Here is a 20,533-nt window from a genome sequence, read left to right on the forward strand (position 1 = left end):
CCAATTGACAGCTGTGTGACTTAGGGCAAATGGCATCAGTTCTCTGAGCCCAGTTTCTCCATCTGTTAAATGGGAATAATAGGAATCTTCGCAAAAGGATTTGGGGGTATGACAAGGATCGAATGAGATGACGTATGTGAAGAGCTCGGGACAATGTCTGGCACATGGTAAGCACTCAGCAAATATTCCATGATGTTGTAGACCTGAGAAATTCTTCTTTTTCTGTGAATCTGAACCATAGGTTCACTAGGGGGTGTGCACAGTGGATTAAGCACAAGGTATGTGCCCAGCTCTCCTGCCAAGAAGAAGAGGGACTAAGGGCCTAAGCTATACACCCACTATTCAGGAAGAGAAGCCAGAGGTCAACATGGGACCTAAATATTCAGCCCATCTAACTTGGGACCTGGTCCAAAAGTCCAAGTCCAGGAATCAAGGATTCCCACCATCATGCACTCTCGCCAAATAAATCCACTTTGAGTGCAGCTGGAGGTGCTGGGACCCAATGAGATGAGAAGCGTCCTGGCCGCGCTGACCTACCCCATCCTCGTGGACAGCAGAGGACGCCGGCCAAGAGAAGAAAGAACTTGGGTGGGTCTGTGAGAGGGAAGCTTCCCTACTGTACTCAAAAGTACGTTGCATTTTCCTCAGGGCTTCCAGGGAGGAGGGCAAAAAACCCACATTTTCCTTACATTTGGCGTTAGAGCAGGAAAGGGATATAACCCAAAGTATGGATGTGCAGGGTAAGAATTGTTTCTGAGCTCTGTCTTTCCTCTACCATAGACTAGAACCAGCATCTAGAACAGAGCGTGGCACACAGTAGATACTCAACAGATACTGAACGAATAAATGAATTAAAACATTGTCCTCCCCGCCCCCCTCCCCCAACTCCTTTTGATTCTCCTCCTCCAGGAAGCCCATCTAGATTTGCCCATGTCTCCTACCGGCTGGGCTCCGGCTGGAGTCAGCGGCAGCCCCACCGTGGCCATGGTCCCAGCTCTCTGAGTCCCGGCTGGATGAGCTCATGCGTGCCTCGGAGGCCCTGCGCACAGGAGGCCCATAGCTTCCTCGCCCGGGGGCAGAGGCCAGGTCAGGACCTGGAGGGAAAAGCATGTATTACATGGAGAAAGGGCAAGAGAGGGATGGGATAAAGTAGAAGACAGAGTGGGCAGGACCTACCTGTCTTCTGACCTGGGCCCCTCCGGTCTTCCGTGTCACCTGGAGAGAGAGATGAAGAGAACTTGTTTTATGGTTTCTGGAGAGCTGCCACTTAAGGAACACACAAAGGGGCCCATCGCCACCCCTAGGAACTTTTAAAAAGTGAACTGAAAGTCTCTTCTCCTTTCTTCCCCTGTGGTGTAGCTCCCGTTTACAATCTCACATGATTTCCTTGGCATGCACACGCACATGTGAGCACACACAGGCTTCCAAAAAAGCAACTGGGATCCTCGGTCAATGATCACACAAACTGTTCTAGAATGTGCTCAGTTGATTTGATTTTCCCCAGGACTCACTCACCGAGCATGCTCCAACCTCAAGTCCTTTTGCACATCACATTCTCAAACGTTCCACGAGCCCTCTCTACGCTTCTCTCCAAACACCGTCTCCGTAGACAGCCCTTCTGTGGCCACTCCATCCAACAGAGACCCTCCTGCCATGTCTGTCCCCCTCACCCGCTTCATTTTGCCTCTGGCTGTCATCACCACTGATATTCTATTATATTTGCATATGCTGTTTGTCGAGTATCTGTTTCCCCCAGTAGAATTTTAGCTGTGCGAGGACAAGGATTTTGTCTGTTCCATTTATCACTGTGTTCCTAGGGCACAGAACAGAGCCTGGAACTCATTGGGCATTCAGTAAATATTTGTTAAAAGAATATTGTAAGCTCCTATTATGGGCATAATTCAAAATCTATCATACACATTTACATCATTGGATTCTAAAAGATGCCTAACATAGCATGGTATGGCTAGATCATAATCCATTAGACAATCCCATTAATGAACATTTGGGTTTCTCCAGTGGTTCTGCGATAGAAAATGGCACATAGAAAGTGATACAATAAATATACTTACACATATATCTTTTTATATTGGTCCTTTTAAACCTTTTTAAATATTTATTTATTTTTGAGAGAGAGAGACAGAGCACAAGCTGGGGAGGGGCAGAGAGAAAAAGAGACACAGAATCTGAAGCAGGCTCCAGGCCCAGAGCTGTCGGCATAGAGCTGGGCGTGGGGCTCGAACTCACAAACAGTGAGGTCATGACCTGAGCCGAATTCAGATGCGTAACCGACTGAGCCACTCAGGCGCCCCTATATTGGTCCTTTTATTGCTGTTAAATATATTCCCAGATAGGGACTGCTGGATCAAATGGTATATACACTTCAAATTTTAACAAATTGTGCCATAATACTTTCCAGAAGGCTGGAGGTGACTTATAGTCCTACCAAAAGTTTATAGGGTATTCATTTCCGCCACATTCATCAGCACTGGATGTTATTACCAATAATTTTTTAGGTGGCACTGTGCAACGCTGGTGATGTTACTTCTTTCTAGTGACGTGAGTGGGTGTCACATCAACCGTAGTCTTGGAGTTAATGCTTTGTCCAGAGTTTATGTGATAAGCTAATTCATACTCTTTATGTGCGTATGTGTCTGTGTCTACGTGATTAACGTGATATAACATTGGCCAACATTTACGAAGCGCCACATCGTGCAAAGCACTTCCCATGTAGTATCTCATGTAACCTTCAAAATAACCCGGTGAGTTATTCAGCCCATTTCATAGGTGAGGAAAAAGTTTTAGAGGGCCAGGCGACTTGCCCAAGCTCACGCAGCTGGTAAGTAGCAGAGAAATGAGATTCAGGTCCTCCTGGTCTCAGATGTCCCAGATCTTGACAGTTATGCCATGTAGTCTTCTCAGCCTACAGGGAATAGTGCTTAACCAGGAAGAAGGAAGTCTTGGGGTTGAGTGTGGGGGCTCCTCGGGGATGCGCTGTATATTGAGAATTTGGTATTTCTCTGCCAAGGAGCAGAAATTGCTCATGCCATGTCAGGAGGAAAACATCTGGTGAATGCCATGTGGGTGCCAGGCACGACCCTGGGCACCTTGAGAAGTCATCTTACAGGAGGCATAGTTGGACATTTGAACTTTTGAGACCTTCAACTATAACTTTCCTTTCAGAAACACTGCCTGCGCTCAACTCCAGAACCGTCATTCAGACCAGATTTTATCATTTAGTATTAGCTGAAATTATTACAGGGGCCTCATCTGGTCGGACCTAATGGTCTCACTCAATTATGATATGTTTTGATAGCAGTGGCTTCTTTTCTTTTAACTTTTTTTTTTGCCTCTCCCTTTTATCATCATCATTTTACTAACTAATCATAATACTTGGGTAATAGGGATAATATCCACAGTCATGGTAATTTTCTTTTATGAATTCCCCTTTTGCTCAACTTTCACTTTTAATTAGTACAATTTTAGATATGCTGATGGTTGATAGCAGAAGTATCAGGGACAAGGAAGGCCTTCTCAGCAAATCCCCCTCGGGTTCCAGTGTGTATTTTGGTGACAGAAGTCTCTCAGCTTCTAGTTTTAATTTCCACCTCTGTTGTACCTCTAAATACTCCATCAGGGATGACAGCGAAAGTTTTTGGCAGCCTGACATTGCTGGAGACTTCCCTGTTCTATCCTCTTTTTAAAAACCGTTTTAAATTCCACTATTATACAACAGTATTATTGTGTAACACTATACGATACAGTGTCACATTAGTTTTAGGTGTACGATAGTGAGTCAACACTTCCATACAACACCCACTGTGCGTCATGACAAATGTTCTCCTTAATCCCCATCGCTTCTTTCACCCATCCCCCCACCCTCTCTCCTCTGGTAACCCTCAGTTTGTTCTCTATAATTAGGAGTCTGTTTCTTGGTTTCTCTCTCTCTCTCTCTCCCTTTGCTCATTTGTTCTGTTTCTTAAACTCCACATATGAGTGAAATCATATGGCATTTGCCTTTCTCTGACTGACTTATTTAGTTCTGCATTATACTCTCCAGCTCCGTCCGTGTCGTTACAATTGGAAAGATTTCATTCTTTTTTATGGCTGGGTAATATCCCTGTGTGTGTGTGTGTGTGTGTGTGTGTGTGTGTGTGTGTGTATCTCACATATTCTTTATCAATCTATGGACACTTGGGCTGCTTTCATATCTTGCTTATTGTAAATAGTGCTACTATAAACACAGGGGTGAATGTATCCCTTTGAATTAGTGTTTTTGTATTCTTTGGGTAAATACCCAGTAGCGCCACTGCTGAATCATAGGGTAGTTCTATTTTTAAATTTTGAGGACACTCCATACGGTTTTCGACACGGGCTCGCTATGCTACCCTCTTGACAAAGGTTCATGGTGAGTTGTGCAGTGGACATAGGGGTCCTAAATCCAGAGGCTGGCTGTCCACCAACTGGGTGGAAACACAGTCATGATGTCAGGACATCCTCTAGGTAGACCAGTTAGCCAAGACCTGTCCGTGGTCCTGAAAGGAGAAGCTGTTTCGTTGTACCTCGGGTTGGAGCCCGGGCAGCATGCTTGGGCTCAGGAGTGACCTGCTCAGGGACAGCAGGCTCACTGACAGGCTCCTGGGGCTTGGTCTTCCTTATAGGCATAGGCTGTGGGAGGACCTGTTTGGGGAATCCCTTGAAGAACCACGCTCCAGAACGCTTCCACACCTGGGGGAGGACAGGGAGAGGATGAAGACATGGCAACCATGCACTATCAGCCCTGCCTTCGGGAGTGCCAGTTTTTCCCTTTGCTCCCTGCACTCAGCACACCGACACACCACATAGCCTGTCACAACTCCTCTTTGATTCACACAACAACCCCAAACACTCCGTAGAGAGGGCCTGAGTACACCCATCTCCTGGATGGGGAAATTTGAGGATCAGAAAGGTGATGAACTAGTATAAGGTCACACAGCACCTGCCACCTCTTACACGCGGTGAGCTCCCTACGTCGAGGAAGAGTCAAGTCACAGAAGCGGGAGATGAGAAAAGAACTTCATTCAAACACTCACTGAACAGTCCTGCCAGTGTTCACAGCTGAGCTGGTTCCTTGTTACCAATCCCGTAAGACCTACAGCTAACCAGGCTCCCCAGCCCTCAATGGCCACCCTGCTTCCCGCCTGGCAGTGAGGAGGGGGGGAATGGACAAAGAGGGACGGTGACTGGTCCACTCACCTCTCTCTGCTCGATGCAGATTTTACAGAGCCACACGGAATGCGGGCGGTTATTGGAGGTCTCCACCCCACACTTAGTGCAGACGTTCTGGGGACAAAACATAGCCCAGTGCACACTCACATACGCCAGGCTCCGAGCTGCCAGTGATTGGGGCCAAGGGGCTGGGAGGCAACAGAGCCCCTCTCTCTCTTGGTAGATAGAAAGAGCTGGAACTCCCCATTTCTCACCTCCCTCTCATGACCAAGGCCAGCTAGGATTAAAGTTCCAATTTGAGTTTCGATTTCCAATAATGAGAACTGGAGTCATCCTCCAGCACTGGATGAATATATTCTCTGGAATTTTCCAAGAGTCCCTGTGGGGTCTGAATTTTTGGCATCCATATGGGGGAGATCACTGACATGATTTTTAAAGAGGAAAGCCACATATTTATTTTTTCTCTCTTTCCCTTTTCTTTTTTTTCTTTCTTTCTCTCTTTCTCTTTCTTTCTTTCTTTCTTTCTTTCTTTCTTTCTTTCTTTCTTTCTTTCTTTCTCTCTCTCTCTCTCTCCTTCCCTTCCTTCCTTCCTTCCTTCCTTCCTTCCTTCCTTCCTTCCTTCCTTCCTTCCTTCCTTCCTTCCTTCCCACATGAATCTGACATTACCTAGATTATGGCTGCAGGTTCAGCTCCTTGAAGAGAAGGAAGTTACCTGTGCAAATGCCATGATTGTGATGGAACATTATACTTTTGGCTGAGTTTCCTGGCAGTCAAGACAAAATGGAAAACTGAATAGGTCACGGAATTTTTACTATGTGGCTGACTGCAGAAGACAAGTTTTGGGGCATAAACTTTCCCCAATACTGCATTCTAAATGCTAAGTGGGACCCCAAGCAGGAGATGCCAAGTGACATGTACCCCTGAATTCCTTTCCGGGGAATTCAGGCAGACCCAAGGACAGGTATATCTGCGTCCTGGAACTGTCACGTGCAGACAGCTTGAGGAGAGGGTGCAGGGTGGAGGGAGACTCCTTTAAATACTCAAGAAGCCCAATGGCCCTAACTGGGCTGGAGAGGGGCTTTCTAAGCCAGGGTAAGAGGATGCTGGGTAAACCTTCCATGTTCACACAGGTGTAGACACCTGCCCAGCATGTTCTTTAGCCTGACACATAGCCTGCTAAGCTACGACCAGGATACCTGCAGGCTCAACCATAGCCTACATCCTGTCTCAGGTTCCCATGTTCATCCTCGATGGAGCTGAGCTCCAAGGGGACAGAGGGGTCAGAACATCTTCCAGAAGAGGAACCAGGGTTCAGGGTTGCCTAGAAGATAGCTGGGCATGGGAGCATCCCCAAAGGAATCATATTCTGGCAACTACCGTTCAGAATCCAAGCTCCGTCCCCAAGGCCCAGGGTCCCCCGAGGCTCGAGCCCAGGCTTAGCCCCCTGCATGTGATGAGAAGGGCAGCAGGGAGGAGGAGGATGATAGTACCTTTTTACAGTCCTCACACACCACACAGGTGGAGCCCAACATCCCCAGCTGTTCTCCACACAGTATGCAGCGGTTCACCCCATCCCCAGCCACGTTCTTCCTCATGTTCTCCAGACGGTCCACCAGGCGCCTGGAAGCAGACACAGAGTAATGAGGGCCTCATAGGACCGGGGACCACGGCATCTTCTAGTGTCAGGCTGATGGTCTTGACCTTCTCTGAGTCATGGACTCTTGGGCATCTGATGAGGACTCTCGGACCCTGCCCCCGAAAAAGGCACGTGTGCATGAAATTCTGATACGTTTTCAGAACACCACAGACCCATATCCCAGGTCTCCCACCTCCTTCTGTTGACTTCAGATTAAACACCTTCTCTAGACTTACTATCTCACATCACCTCCAGATCCCTTTATCTAATTGTCGACGTGACGTCTTCACTCGGGTGTCTTCGTTGCCATCTCAAAGTTTACTTTCAGCTGCTCCTCATCTTGGCTGTTCTCCAACCCCGTCCCTAGCACACCTGCTCCCATTCTCAGGAGGGAGCTGGACCCGGCCCACCCCTCCAAGGACCGGGTTCCCGCTGGGGGCACCACGGGCATGAGAACCACCGGGATACAACTTGGGGATCAGAGGTTCTAGAAGGACCCTGGGAGCCACCTGATGCTGACTCTCCCCACAAGCCTCCTCGCTCCTGCCATCCCCTCAAAGTGCTCGGATTTGCAGTGTTAAAAATAGCAGCTTCTCCCTTTGTGTTTCATTCAACAGAGAGCCACTCTGTCCAGGGAAGAGCCAGGAGCAGCCTGAGGGCTCCAGAGCCTCTGCTGTGACCCAGATTGGACGGAGCTGCTTCGGCAGGCAGACAGAAGCCTTCCACGGGATACTAGTAACTGGGGCGCACAGAGCCAGAGGCAGCACGCTCCTCCGTTCCTCCCCCTCATCTTCCCTTCCCCCTCTCCCTGTGTTTTCCCTAGAAATTGTTTTTATAGGATGATGGGTGGGGCGGTAACCGGGAGCAAGCCCCCCAGTCCACGGTCTCAGATGACCTAGAATAACAGTAGCCGATGTGTACTGAGCACTTAGTACGTGCCAGGTACAGAGATAAGCACTCCACATCAATTTTCTTAAGGGCTCCTTCCAGTAGTACTATACGCTGAGCACTATTCTTGTCCCCATTTTCCAAATGGGAAAACTGAGGCACAGAGAGGTTAAGTGATTTACTCAAGTCGCACAGTTGGGAAGTGGAGAAAGCTGGGATCCAGACCCAGGCAGTTTGTCCTGAGTTCCTAGTTCCTATTCTTTTTATTATTATTACTATTATTTTATTTTATTTTGAGAGAGAGAAAAAGCACAAGCGGGGAAGAAGCGGAGAGAGAGAGAATCCCAAGAAGGCTCCACACAGTCAGGATGGAGCCTGATGTGGGGCTCAAACCCACGAACTGTGAGATCACGTCCTGAGCCGAAGCCGGATGCTTAACTGACTGGGTCATCCAGGTGCCCCCTGAATCTCTGTTCTTAACTGCAATACACCCTGCTGTTATGTGCCAAGCAGAGCCACGGGGGTCTTCTGGAACAGTCTGATCTCCACCCTGCTGGATCCTCCTGCAGTCCCTACACCAAGGGACCCTCAATGATTGGTAAGTAGGTACCAACTCACACACACCCAGTTACCCTAGCTGGTTCTGTCCATCTCACTTCCCTGAGCTTGGGACAAGACACCCAACAGCTGCCCCATCATTTTGTTTCCCGGAAAAGCCCTTAACAGAGGATTGAGAAAGCTGGGGGTTAGCCCTGGAGTTGGACTCTCTGGGCTTCAGTTTCCTCATCTGTAAAACAGAAGGAGTTGGGTTGTCAAGCTGTGCTTTATGGCACCCCAGAGCTCCTTAGAGCCAGTTGAGGGGCCGTGCACTGTAGTGGTGGGGTGATTCTGAGGGGCCAGAAAACTGCACTTCATCCACAGCATGTCTGCATTTATCCATTCTGTTTGTTTGTTTGTTTGGAATTAGATTTCCTTTGGAAAGCCACAGTTTGAAGAAACAGCCTGAAGTTGTCTACAGCAGATTAACTTCAGGATGCCTTGCAATGCTGCAGAATTATAACATGTTATGAGACGATGAGGCAAGCTGATGGGAGGCAGGGGATGGTAAACGCATGGAGACATTTTTCTTGTCCACACCCTCTTTCGCAGGTTGCCTCCAGCGTGCACTGCCCTAGCCAGAAAACAGTTAGATTTTGTTCTCCTCTCTCTATCAGCGTGGGTCCCAAAGCACAGAGAAGGTGAGAGGCTTGCCTGGGGTCGCTCCGCCAGGGCTAGAATCTAGTTCTCTGTGTCAGTAAATCATCTTTGCTTTCCATGAAGCCCTCCCGGCTTCCTGCCTCAAGTCAAGCCCCAGGAAGAGAGCACGGGACAGGTGACCCAATTCCAAACGGCAGTGCGCTTTGCTTAGGAAACTTAAGAGGCTTTCCTGCCTCCTCTTGTAAAATCGAGGCCGTGGATTCACTCACCACTTGCAAAACCCACATGAGAGCCTCCACCAAGATGCCTGTTCCTCCCACAGTTCACTCCTAAATGCCGAAAGGCGCCATTAATGGGTCTTGTATGGGGAGTGTCTCATTAGCTTCTCTCAGTGCAGCAAATGGTGTGGAAAAATAACAGATTTAAGATCATTATTCAGATGTCTCAGCTCAGGGACTCTTGTTATTTGTGAATTCAGTAGAGACCGGTAAAGAGAGAAGCATGTGGGTGGGAGGCACAGACCTTCCTTCTCTGCTCCCAGATCGGTTGAGCAGGGGGTTTCCCGCAGCCTACTCATTTTGACATCCTCTCTGTAGCCCCAAATGCCGGGGCCTCAACGTGGAGGGCTCCGACAGCCAAAGAGTATAAACTTAGAAATGAAACTGTGCAGGAAGCTAGGTCAAAATATGTCACGAAAGACCACGAAGACAAGTGGGTCTTTATCCCGGTGATAAAATATTTCAGTGTTTTTACCCTTTTAACGTTTATTTATTTTTGAGACAGAGAGAGACAGAGCATGAACGGGGGGAGGGGCAGAGAGAGGGAGACACAGAATTGGAAGCAAGTTCCAGGCTCCGAGCCATCAGCCCAGAGCCTGACGCGGGGCTCGAACTTACAGACCGTGAGATCGTGACCTGAGCTGAAATCGGATGCTTAACCGACTGAGCCACCCAGGCGCCCCTCAGTGTTTTTACCCTCGAAGGAATGTTTGTTGTCTCGTCTCGGCGGGAAAACCCTATATGCATCATGAAAGATGCCTGCAACCTTCCATGCATGTCAATCACCCAGACAGCGTTCAAAAAGAATACCAACCCGTGGGCCCCCGACTCTAAACCTTCTCAGCTATGGATCTGCTTAAGCCTGGTTTCCAGTATGTCAGCATGCGGCCCTGTTGAGAACCACTGCATTGGGGGACGTTCTCAAAACTTACGGCGCCTCTAGAGCACCTGGGGAGAGTGTTTGACACACATACGATGATTCTGTGGGATTGCGGCGGGGCCTGGGAATCTGAATATTGAAGTGGCTCCCTCTGTGATCCTGAGGCTGGGGAATTCCGGGCCACACTCTGGTAAGCACCATAGGAAGGAAGGAAGCAGTCGGGCAAACTGCACGGGGAAATGCTCTCCTTATGTTAAAGGGATGAAAACCCCCAAAACCCAGGATGTAGAGTCAGGGTGTGAGCTTGGGTTTGGAACATGCTCATCTGAATCCCTTCATGGTGCGCACTGGGCAAAAAAGAAAAAAAAATGAGAAAGGAAACACCCAAAGAGTCACAGTGATAATCACTGGGTGGTGGGATTATAAGAAAGCTTTATTTCCTTCTTTAACGTCTCCACCACCCACCCTCCTCAAGCACTCAATTGTCTGGACTCCCTCTGCTTCTTTAATTTTCCAAAGTGGACATGTGTTGCCTTTTCTTTCAAAATGTTTATTTATTTATTTCGAGAGAGAGAGAGAGAGAGAGTGAAGGAGAGAGTGGGGGAGGGACAGAGAGAGAGGGAGAATCCCAAGCGGGTTACTCGCTGTCAGTGCAGAACCTGATGCGGGGCTCAACCCCACAAACCGTGAGATCATGACTTGAGCCAAAATCAAGAGTGGGATGCTTAACCGACTGAGCCATCTAGGCGCCCCACGTGTTGCCTTTATATTAGGAGAAAAAGGACATTTTTGAAGATAGGGAACAGATAAGGCAGGGTCAAAAGCCATGGGTTTGAATCCTACCTTTTCTCCAGTCAATGACCTTGAAACCCCTCTATTCTCTGGGGGCCCTTTCCCCCAGACGTTAACGTGAGGGGTTAGATGAGGTGCACCTCAAGTTTCCTCCCATGGGCAGCGTTCGGGGAGTCTCAGATCCTGAGGCTGAAACATCCAGATTTCCCTGGTGTTTGGAAATAGAAGATCCCTCAAGGACTAAGAGAAGGACCGCTCTGTGTCAGCAGCCTGGTGTTTGCCTGTCTAATGCCTCCACATTAAGTGCCCAATTAGCTGGACACCGTACATGGCTGTCACTCTCTAGTTATGTCTTTACATGCCCGATTAATTTTATGACTACAACTCACGCCTTGCATCCAGGAAACACATCCATCACCAGCCTGGACACTTAAGGGGAGCTGTTGGTTACTCAGCGAAGCCGAGTGGGCACGTCCCCTTTCCCAGGATGCTCCCAGAGGTACCAGAAAGGGTGCATCTCTTCCTCTAGGCATCAGCGGACAATCCCTGGGGCTGGCGGGAAGGGGTTCCCAGCTTGGTCTGACCTTGCTATCCGAATGGATGCAGATGGGCTACTCGTTCATTCAATTATTTACGGAGCACCTGCTATGTGAGGACCCACCTGGGAGCCAAACAGGTGAGTCCCTGTTTGCACGGACCTGACATTATAGCGAGAGACTCGGGCATTATCGAAATCATCATAATCATGCTATAGTAAAGTTCTCTGAAGGGCAGTTATGGGCAGCTAGGAGAACGTGTAAGAGAGGGACGTGAACAGTGAGGAAGGGGCCTCGGAGGAAGTGACCGTAGAGCTGAGACATGAGGATAAGGAGGAACTGGACCAGTAAAGAGGGCTGAGGAAAAGTACTAGGAAGAAGAGGGAACAGCATGTGCAAAGTACTTGAGAGATGTTCAGTATGGCCAGTGGGCTGGATGGTGGAAGATGAGACTGGAAGGGTGGGCAGGGGCTGCTCCGTGCCAGATCTTAATAGGATACCATTACCGGGTTTTAGGTAGAGGAGACTCAATCTCCCCCGTTTTGAGACAACACGCGGACGTAAGAACGGAGCCCATGAGAGGATCACAGCAGTGAGGACTTCAGAGCTGTAGTGGGTCCAGGCAGAATGAGGCAGGTGGGTCCCCAATCTTTGTCTACCCATGGGGCTGGACCAGGCCTCTTGAAACTACTGGATTGTCCCCTGTGGGTCTAACTCAGTATGGCTAAGAGTACACTCGCGAGAGGACCTAGAATTCCCATTGCCTGAGACCAGACTTTGAGGATCTGCTCCGTGTTAGTTTCCTATTGCTGCCATAACAAATCACTGCCAACTTAATGGCTTAAAACAACATATATATATATTACCTTCACAGTTCTGGAGACCAGATGTCTGACACAGGTTTCACTGGCTGAAGTTAAGGTGCTGGGAAGGCTGTGTTCTTTCTGGAGGTTCCAGGGACAAACCTGTTTCCTTGCCTTTCCCAGTTTCCAGAAACTGCCTACAGTCCTTGACTCATGACCCTTTCCTCCGTCTTCAAAGCCAGCGGTGTGGCAATTTCCAACCTTGCTGTGACTCTGACCCTCCTGCCTCCCTCTTATAAGGACCCACGTGATTACATGGGGTCCACCAGATAATCGCCACCCGGGTCATATTTCCGACTGATTCACATCAGAATCAGACTTCAGCCCTCCTCTCCACAGCAAGGTTGGGGCAATATCTCCCTGCCTGGCTGTGGATGTCAGACAAGCCAAGCCTGGGACTCTGCAGGATCCCAATCACCTTCTCTTGGTGCTCACGCTCAACTCCAGGAAAATGCAGGTTCCCTACATGCAGGTACACATGCACACACTTGCAGAATTTAGAAATAGGCAGGGACACAAGGATTGGGGTGCCAGTTTGGGGGTGAGTTTGCCTGGGTCTACATTTGGCCCTGCACTTCCTAGCTCTGTGACCCCAAGAAAGTTACTCAACCCTTCTGAGCCTCTGTTTTTCATCTGTAAATTAGGGAAAACAAAATCCTTACCTCCCAGGACTGTTGCAAAGATGCAGTGAGAGTGTTTGTAAAATTCCCCAGAACACGGTAACTACTGAGTAATGGTTGCTGTTAATTATTTCTTCTAGAAATTTGTGGCTCCTATGGCTCCCCGGTCTCACACTTCTTCTGTGTAATGAGGATGCTATCATCTGCCCACGGAACCTGTCTTTTGAAAGCTTTAGAAGGAGCTGCAGTGACTAGAAACTGACACGGAGAGCACACGTACCCACAGGTGAACACATATGCCCACAGGCACACCTGGAGAGGCACATGGCCACGTGCACCTGTGAGCACACACACGCTCGCACACACGCGCGTGATCGTACCTCCGGGCAGAACACATCTTCACACGTACGGCTATCCCTCCACCACCCTCGCCGAGAGCCCAGCCCCACCTGGCTGCCTTCTGCAGACAAGGACAGAAACCAAGTCAAGGACTGACCGACACACCGCCTGTTTGTAAAGCTCAGCCTCCCTCAAAAAGTCCAAACTGGCTTCGGAAGCATTCAGGCGACTACTTCTGGGCTTTCAAATGCGTATTGCTGCATCGGCTACGGATGAATGTTGAGGAGAAGGCTAATGGGTGTACAATTACACCGGGAAGTAGGCTTAATGTGGCATGCTGCGGGGCTGAGGGACCCTGCCTGGGAGGCGTGATGGCTTTGCGGGCGATTCCTCAATCGGGGAGGGAGATGGCGTAAAGCCGGGGCTGGGTCGGGGCGGCTGCCTTTAGAGCAGCGGTAGGTTGGATTACACACGATTCACAAAAAAACAGCAAAAGGGGAGGGTGGATGTCACGTTGCCTCCCTGTCTCTGTTTCGTCAATTCCAGAGTCATGTTGTTTTTCCCTCACCCTAATTTCCCAGCTGGGGGTGGGGGTGGGGTGGATATTACCGTTAAGTTTATTAAACTTGGCGTTTTCTTAAATCAAGATCAGATCATTTGCTGTGAACGGGGACATGGCTGCTCTGACGACGACTGGCCTGAGACTCCCTTGCCAAGGTCTCGCAGAAACCTGTCCTTAAATGACTGAGCTGCCCTATCTCGAAGCCATTCGGCTGGCATGCGGGGTGCGAGTATCTCAGACTCATTAATTCTCACTGTTGTTTATTACTGGCGACACCTGGGGAGCCGTGGATCCTAATTTCTCTCCTTGATGGATTGGTGAACGGGATTCCTGCCTGGGCCTCAGCTCTTCGGGGAGGGGGTCACCTCGGCTCAGAGTTGGAGACGAGGGAGGCAAGAGAAAAAGACAGCTGGAGGGTTCAGCCGAGCTAAGGTAGTCAATGCCGGGTAAGGTGCTGGGTCATTGGAAACCCAATAATTGTCATGGTTACCAGGAGCTGTGCTAAGTACTCTATATGCATTGTTTTCCTTGGGCCATCTTCAACCCGTGAGAGCAGCTCTAGGATTCACCCCCATTTTACAGATGGGCAACTGAGGCACACAGAACCTGTAAGAGGAAAAATGGCGCTGGAGGCTAGGTCTAGCTGCCCACATACTGGTGCCTGCTTTAGTTTCCCTTCAGTGCTTACGGTTAGAGCTCTTTCTAACCCCTTCCTCGGCCTGGCCTGGAGGAGGGGACGAGGGTCACTGCGGTGGAGAGACATGAACTGTCCCACTGAAGGAAGAAGTGTGTGAGCTGGAACCAGTTACCCTGAGTGAGGATCTGAGATCCCCTGTAAATTCTGGACTTCCCTAAATCCCTCAACTCATTTGTCAGCTGCCTTCCCTCCCTGCACCCCAAAAGGCCATAGGATAAAGTGGAAAGACAGATTCAAGTTCCAAGTCTGGTTTGGCCACGCAAAGGCTGTGTGCCTCTGGGCAAGTATCTTTACCTCACTGAACTTCTTTCCTCAGCGGTACGGCAGGGACAACAGTCTGTCTCTCAACGAGGACATTAAGAAAATGAAAGGAAATACAACATATCGGACAGTCCCTCACACAGCGCTTGGCAATAAATATTTGCTTTTCTATAGAATAGCAGAGTAAGACTCTAGTCCTGGAGCCAGTCTGCCTCGGTATGTAATCCCAGTTCTAGCCTTTATTAACCATGTGACCCTGGGCAAGGTGCTTCACCTCTCTGTGCCTCGTTTCCTGATCTGTAAAATGGGAATGATAATAATTTGGCCGAATGCGTAGGGATGTTGTGAAAGTTACATAAAGGAATCCGTATAAAGCTTCGAGCACAGAGCTGGCATGTGGTGCTTTGTAAGGAGAGCAGGCTACCGTTTTATTTCTCTAGACACTGAGCATGGTTGCAGGAAAATTTTCGAGTTTGTCTCTTCTCCCTTTTGTGAACCACCGGACAGAAAGGGCGAGTGCTGTGGTTCATTCAGCAGGGAGCGTGTGGCAATGGCTGGAGACATCTGGGGCTGTCATAGCTGGGTGAGGCATCACTACAGGCATCTAGCAGGGGAGGCCAGGAATGCTGCATAAAAAAAAAGATCCTACAATGCATGGGACAGTGCACACCACAAAGAATGATCTGTCCCCAAGTGTACTCAGTACGAAGGTTGAAAAACTCCAGCCTGGAAAGACTTGGGAGATGACATGGGCCAACTCCCCATTTTACAGATGAGGTCCAGGAGGCAGTGAGGTCAAAGTGATTCCATGAGAGGCGTACGGGTTAGGCTTCATTCATCATATGCTATTCATCTAACGAGTATTTACTTGTTCTCTCTTTTATGCCAGACACTGGGCTACTTAGCGAATTAAGAAGACTTCTATGTTCATCTTGCACAAACAGGTTCTATAAAGTATTAACGCGATCGGGCATTAGAAACCATTGATCCACAAAGAAAATTAAAGAAAAAGAAAGAAAGAAAGAAAGAAAGAAAGAAAGAAAGAAAGAAAGAAAGAAAGAAAGAAAGAAAGAAAGAAAGAAACCACTGGTCCAATACCTGGGGAATCTAAGGTACTACTCAGTGGTTCTTAACATAGGAGGGTTCAGAGTCCCCCCGCCCTCTTCCAGAGTATGCTGAAATCTATCAATATTCCTTCTCAAAAAAATACAGACGCATGTATAAATGTCTCCAAACCCCTGAATCCTATCCACAGAACATTTAGGACTCCAGGTCAAAAAAGAAAAGAAAAAAAAAGAAGAAGAAGAAGGTGGTTGTAAGCGGTCCTCCTTTGGAAAGGGGAGAGTATGACCCCCTTACAAATCACAGGAAAGATGTCTACCCAATTCAATGTCGCAAATTATAGGTATTATTACTCCTCCCTCTGTCCACATTTTGGAAAAATTCTGTGCCAAAAATATGAGGGGTGATGGAACCGAGATGGGGAGGTGACAGAACCCAACAGATTCTGTCAACAATAGGTCTCCCTGTGTCTCTCTGCCTTCCTCTTCCATCACAGCGTCTGGACACCAAGGTTAATGACAATTCCTAATTACTTTTGTGGGCCCATCTGTTTAGGGAAATTGACCTCAAATGGAAGACACCCGGCTGCCCATCCCTTGGCAGGCAGGATATGTGAGCCAATGCCTTTGAGAGGCTCTGGACAGAAAGAAATGTAATGAGGATGTGGAGGGATCTATCTAACCACAGGGTAAAAACAAAATGAAAACCGCCGACAGGGTTTCCTAGGCAAAGGTTTAACTCCAGAGTTAATACATGCAACACTTTGGGGGACACCCTATGGGTGTCTGTCCAATGCACGAAGGTTCTTTTCACACTCAGCAGCCAAATCTGTAGCCCGGCGACCCCTGGCCACAGCTGGCTGGAGGAGAGGTGGAGGCTTAGGGTGAGCTGGGCCAGTCAGGGTTCCTTCCCTGGGAATCTGGAATTAGGGCTAAAAAGAGCTATAAAAATCCAGGAGGTATAGTATCGGTATGTTTTCTAATATGTCAGATGAGAAGCAAAACTTTCCTGAGGCCAGGCTGTGTTCCTGCCCTCAGATCCCTTGAGATCTCTCTAAATCCTTATGTTAAACTCCCCTTTTTGCAGAAGGTGAAGCCTCCAAAGATGGCCGCCATCAATGCCTTCCTTCCCTGGTGGCCCAAGTCATTCTTCCATAAGGAGAAGGGACCTATTTCCCCTCTCCAGTAGAACATGGAGGGGTGATGCCCTACCAGTTCCAGACCTAGCTGGTAAAAATCCTGACGAACGTCCATCTTTGCTCCCTTGGGATCTGGCTGCCATGTAGAGCAGCTCAGGCCAGACTATCGAAAAAGGAGAGATCCCATGGAGAGAGCAAGCCACAAAGAGAACACGGGAGCATGGACTTGGGATTGCAGCTCTCAGTGCAGCCCCGCCACCAGCTGAATGCAGCTGAGGGAGTGACCCCAGCCTGTGCCCCATGGAGTTGAAAACCCATCCAGCAGAGCCCTGCCTGAGTTCTCAACCCACAGGATCGCGAAACACAATGACTGTGGTTTCTTTCAGTCACTAAGTTGTGGGTGGCTGTTATGCAGCAGTAACAGATGACTCAAGCAGTCTCCCTGGAATTAATTTCCTTTCCTGCCAATAGTAGTCCGGGCACGTCGAATAACCTCTGACATCCCACTTAGTGCTTCAATAAGGAATGTGGGGGCAAAATGAGGCTGTTCGATGAATTTCTTTTCTGGCTACTATCTCTTCCTCCAGGGATGCTGAAGAAAGCAGAGCTGGGCTGTGGGCCGAGTGGTGAGCCAAGGTTTAGGCACTCCTCCCCCCACTCTCCAGGGAGAGAAGCGGGTCCTGTCTGCTGCTTGCCTGGGGCTCCCTGGGGTGGTCAGCTCCGGCCAAATTGGCCTAGGGAGGCAGCGCCTCCTGGGAGGCCTGAGGAAGATTCTTCTCTGTATCTCTCAGAGCCACAGGAGTGCGCAGACCAATGTTGGTAGCTTTGGAGATACAAACAGGTGAAGAAGAACTGGAAAGGAACCATTAGACCAGCACAGAATGGGTTCCAGCGTCTAGCTCCACAAGGTCCCCTCCAAATCTGGGCTTTAAAAATCTCCATGTTCTTTGGAGTCGAAGAATTTGGGGCCAGGCCTTCAGGAAAGACACCCAAGTCAGCTGAGAGCTAAAAGCAGAATTCTGAAAGCTAGCCAGACAGAGACCTACATCTTGGCTCCATGTGACCTTGGGCAAGCGACCTTGGGCAAATCGCTTCTCTAAGCCTGTTTCCTCACCTGCAAAAGGGGGTTAAATAATAGCACCTACTTGACAGGGTTGAGAGAAGCAGTTAAGGAGTTAATCTCCAGGAAGTTTTAGATTCAATGCTTGGCACATAGTAAGCGCTCAATAAATGGTGCCCAGTATGATGATTTCTAACCACTTCCTAAAAGACTCCACACCATAGAGCTGGTGTGAACCCAGAAGGGGTCTCACATACTCACATACATCTGCCATTTTAACAGTTAGAAGGAGCTCATTTGCTCTGAGAGGGGCAGCCAACAGCATGGTCCGGGGTCCTCCATCAGACACGGCCAAATGCTATGGAGTCTGAGCAGGAAGGATCCCGAGAATCAGACTGACCCGCCTCATTAGATGGGTGGGAGAACTGAGGCCCCAAAGCCTCATTAACAGAGAACCTCGGGTTCTGAAATGGGACCCCCGTTGGCACCCTGTCTTCAGACTTGCTTCGTTTCATGTCTGATGTATCATCTTGCTTTCTTCTGACTCTGCTCTGATCCCCTCCCAGGGAAGCATGGATAGAACAGGAATGAGGGCAGGTTTGAGATCGTAAGACACAAATAGCGACGGGTTTGCCTCTGGCAATGCTACCAGCAAGAACTGGCTGCTAGAACAGGGCAGGGAGACAGCCACGGCCAGAATCCTGTGGGACTGTCCTCCCCCACTCTGGCAGAAAGCACATCTCAGCAAAGGGACACTCTGTCATCAAGAACTTGGCCCCGGCCTCCCTGGAAGCCTCTCAAATCTCCTTTAGGGGAAGCCAGGGCTGCTGGAATTCCAGGGCTTGCCAAACAGGCGTCTCAGGGCATAATTCTAGAACGGAAGCCCTGGCCGGGGTCAAAAACTGAGCTTCCTAAGCAAATTCCTCTCTAAACGACTGCCACCATTTATGGAGCGTGTGCTCTGTTCCAGGCACTACGATAATCCTGTGCCTCCTAACTAAACACTCACCAAGAATTATGCGCTGATGTTGTCCCCATTTTACAGAGGAGGAAACTGAGGCGCAGAGAGGCTAACGTGGTGTACCTAAGGTCACACAGAGGGTAAGTGGTAGAGCTGGAATTTGAACCCAGGTATCTCTGACTCTGGGTCCCCAGTTGTTAACCACGGTGCTATTCTACCACGTCACCAAGTTAGTTGAGGCAATATGACAGGACATGGAGGACGAAGCAGGGGACCCATCTATCCTGTTCTAGAATGTTCCAGAATGTTCATGCTGCAATCTGCTCGGGCCACAGAGACCTCTTTAACTTCACCCTCAGAGGCAGCCCACCTGATACATTTGAACATGGCTGGCACCCCTGGCCACAGCTGATTGGATGAGAGCCCCTGACATAAGCCAGCCAATCAGAGTGCCTTCCCTGGGAATTTGGACCCTCGGCTCCAAGATTCTAAATTCTCCATCATCTTGGCCACAGGGGATATCTACAGAAATTTGGGGCAATATGGTCTGCCACGTTCACTCACTTACTCAGCAAATATTTTACTGCACACCTACTATGAGCCAGGCTCTGAGAATTCACTAGTGAACAAAACAGGCAAACATCTCTACCTATAGGATTCTCACAACCTAACAGAGGAGAGATGTACAAGAGTCAAAATAAATATATAACATATAAAATATGTTACCTGATTGTAAGCACTATGCCAGAAAATGGCTGAGAGGAGTTTTGCTGGTAAGTGTCTACTCTTAAAACCCATATCCCTCACTTCCAAAAGGCTGAGGCCCATTGTTGGGGGAAGTGAACACACACCTAGGCACACACACACACACTCACAGACCTCCTGCCTGGACGACTTCCCACCCTTGATAGGTCTTTTATAAAGCAAAATTAAGGGGAGCCTGGCTGGCTCAGTCGATTAAGCATCCGACTCCCGGTTTTGGCTCAGGTCATGATCTCACGGTTCTGTGGGTTCAAGCCCCGCATCGGGCTCTGCACGGACAGTGCAGAACCTGCTTGGGATTTTCCTTCTCCCTCTCTCTCTCTCTGCCCCTCCCCACCCCCCCACTCTCTCTCAAAATAAATAAACTTAAAAAAAATAACAGAAAGCAAAATTAAGAATTCGATCCTATAAGCAGGCCCCTTGAGATCTCTCCCTTCGGCAGCCTCCGGGGTACGCAGACGGAGGGCGACCCATGAGGCAGACCCAGGAAGTACGTGGCAGGCGCCTGTCATTTGTCAGCAGTGCTCCCCATCCACCCTGAGTAAAATCGTCTGCAGAGACTCAAACCAAAGGTGCCAACTTCCAGTCTCCATCCAAGAACCTCTTTAACCCTTAGCTGAGTGTGTGGGTAGGGACATAAACGGCACCTCGGTGCCTGCGTCCATTGTAAGCAATTGGCAAGGGCCGCCCCTGGCAGAAGGGGGACTGGGAAGGGGGCTGGGAAGGAGCAAGTCCATTTGAGACCCTGGTCCTGGAGGACCCTCCAGCGGCCCGGCATCCCGACAGCCGGTCT

General features: G+C 49.2%; 1 protein-coding gene across 4 annotated transcripts in view; it reads right to left on the reverse strand.

Annotated features, from left to right (window-relative positions):
* The window catches only part of RPH3A (rabphilin 3A), a 275,493-nt gene that overhangs the window by 31,158 nt on the left and 223,802 nt on the right, over nt 1-20,533 (reverse strand). For all 4 annotated transcript variants that reach the window (XM_030335989.1, XM_030335988.1, XM_030335991.1 and 1 more), the window contains 5 exons: nt 6,699-6,828; nt 5,236-5,322; nt 4,563-4,728; nt 1,177-1,215; nt 942-1,094 (listed from right to left, as the gene is read on the reverse strand). In XM_030335989.1, the coding sequence (XP_030191849.1) occupies nt 942-1,094; nt 1,177-1,215; nt 4,563-4,728; nt 5,236-5,322; nt 6,699-6,828 (575 nt within the window). The remainder of the gene's footprint in view (nt 1-941; nt 1,095-1,176; nt 1,216-4,562; nt 4,729-5,235; nt 5,323-6,698; nt 6,829-20,533) is intronic.

Source organism: Lynx canadensis, chromosome D3 (genome assembly GCF_007474595.2).
Source record: "Lynx canadensis isolate LIC74 chromosome D3, mLynCan4.pri.v2, whole genome shotgun sequence".
Lineage (NCBI taxonomy): Eukaryota > Metazoa > Chordata > Mammalia > Carnivora > Felidae > Lynx > Lynx canadensis.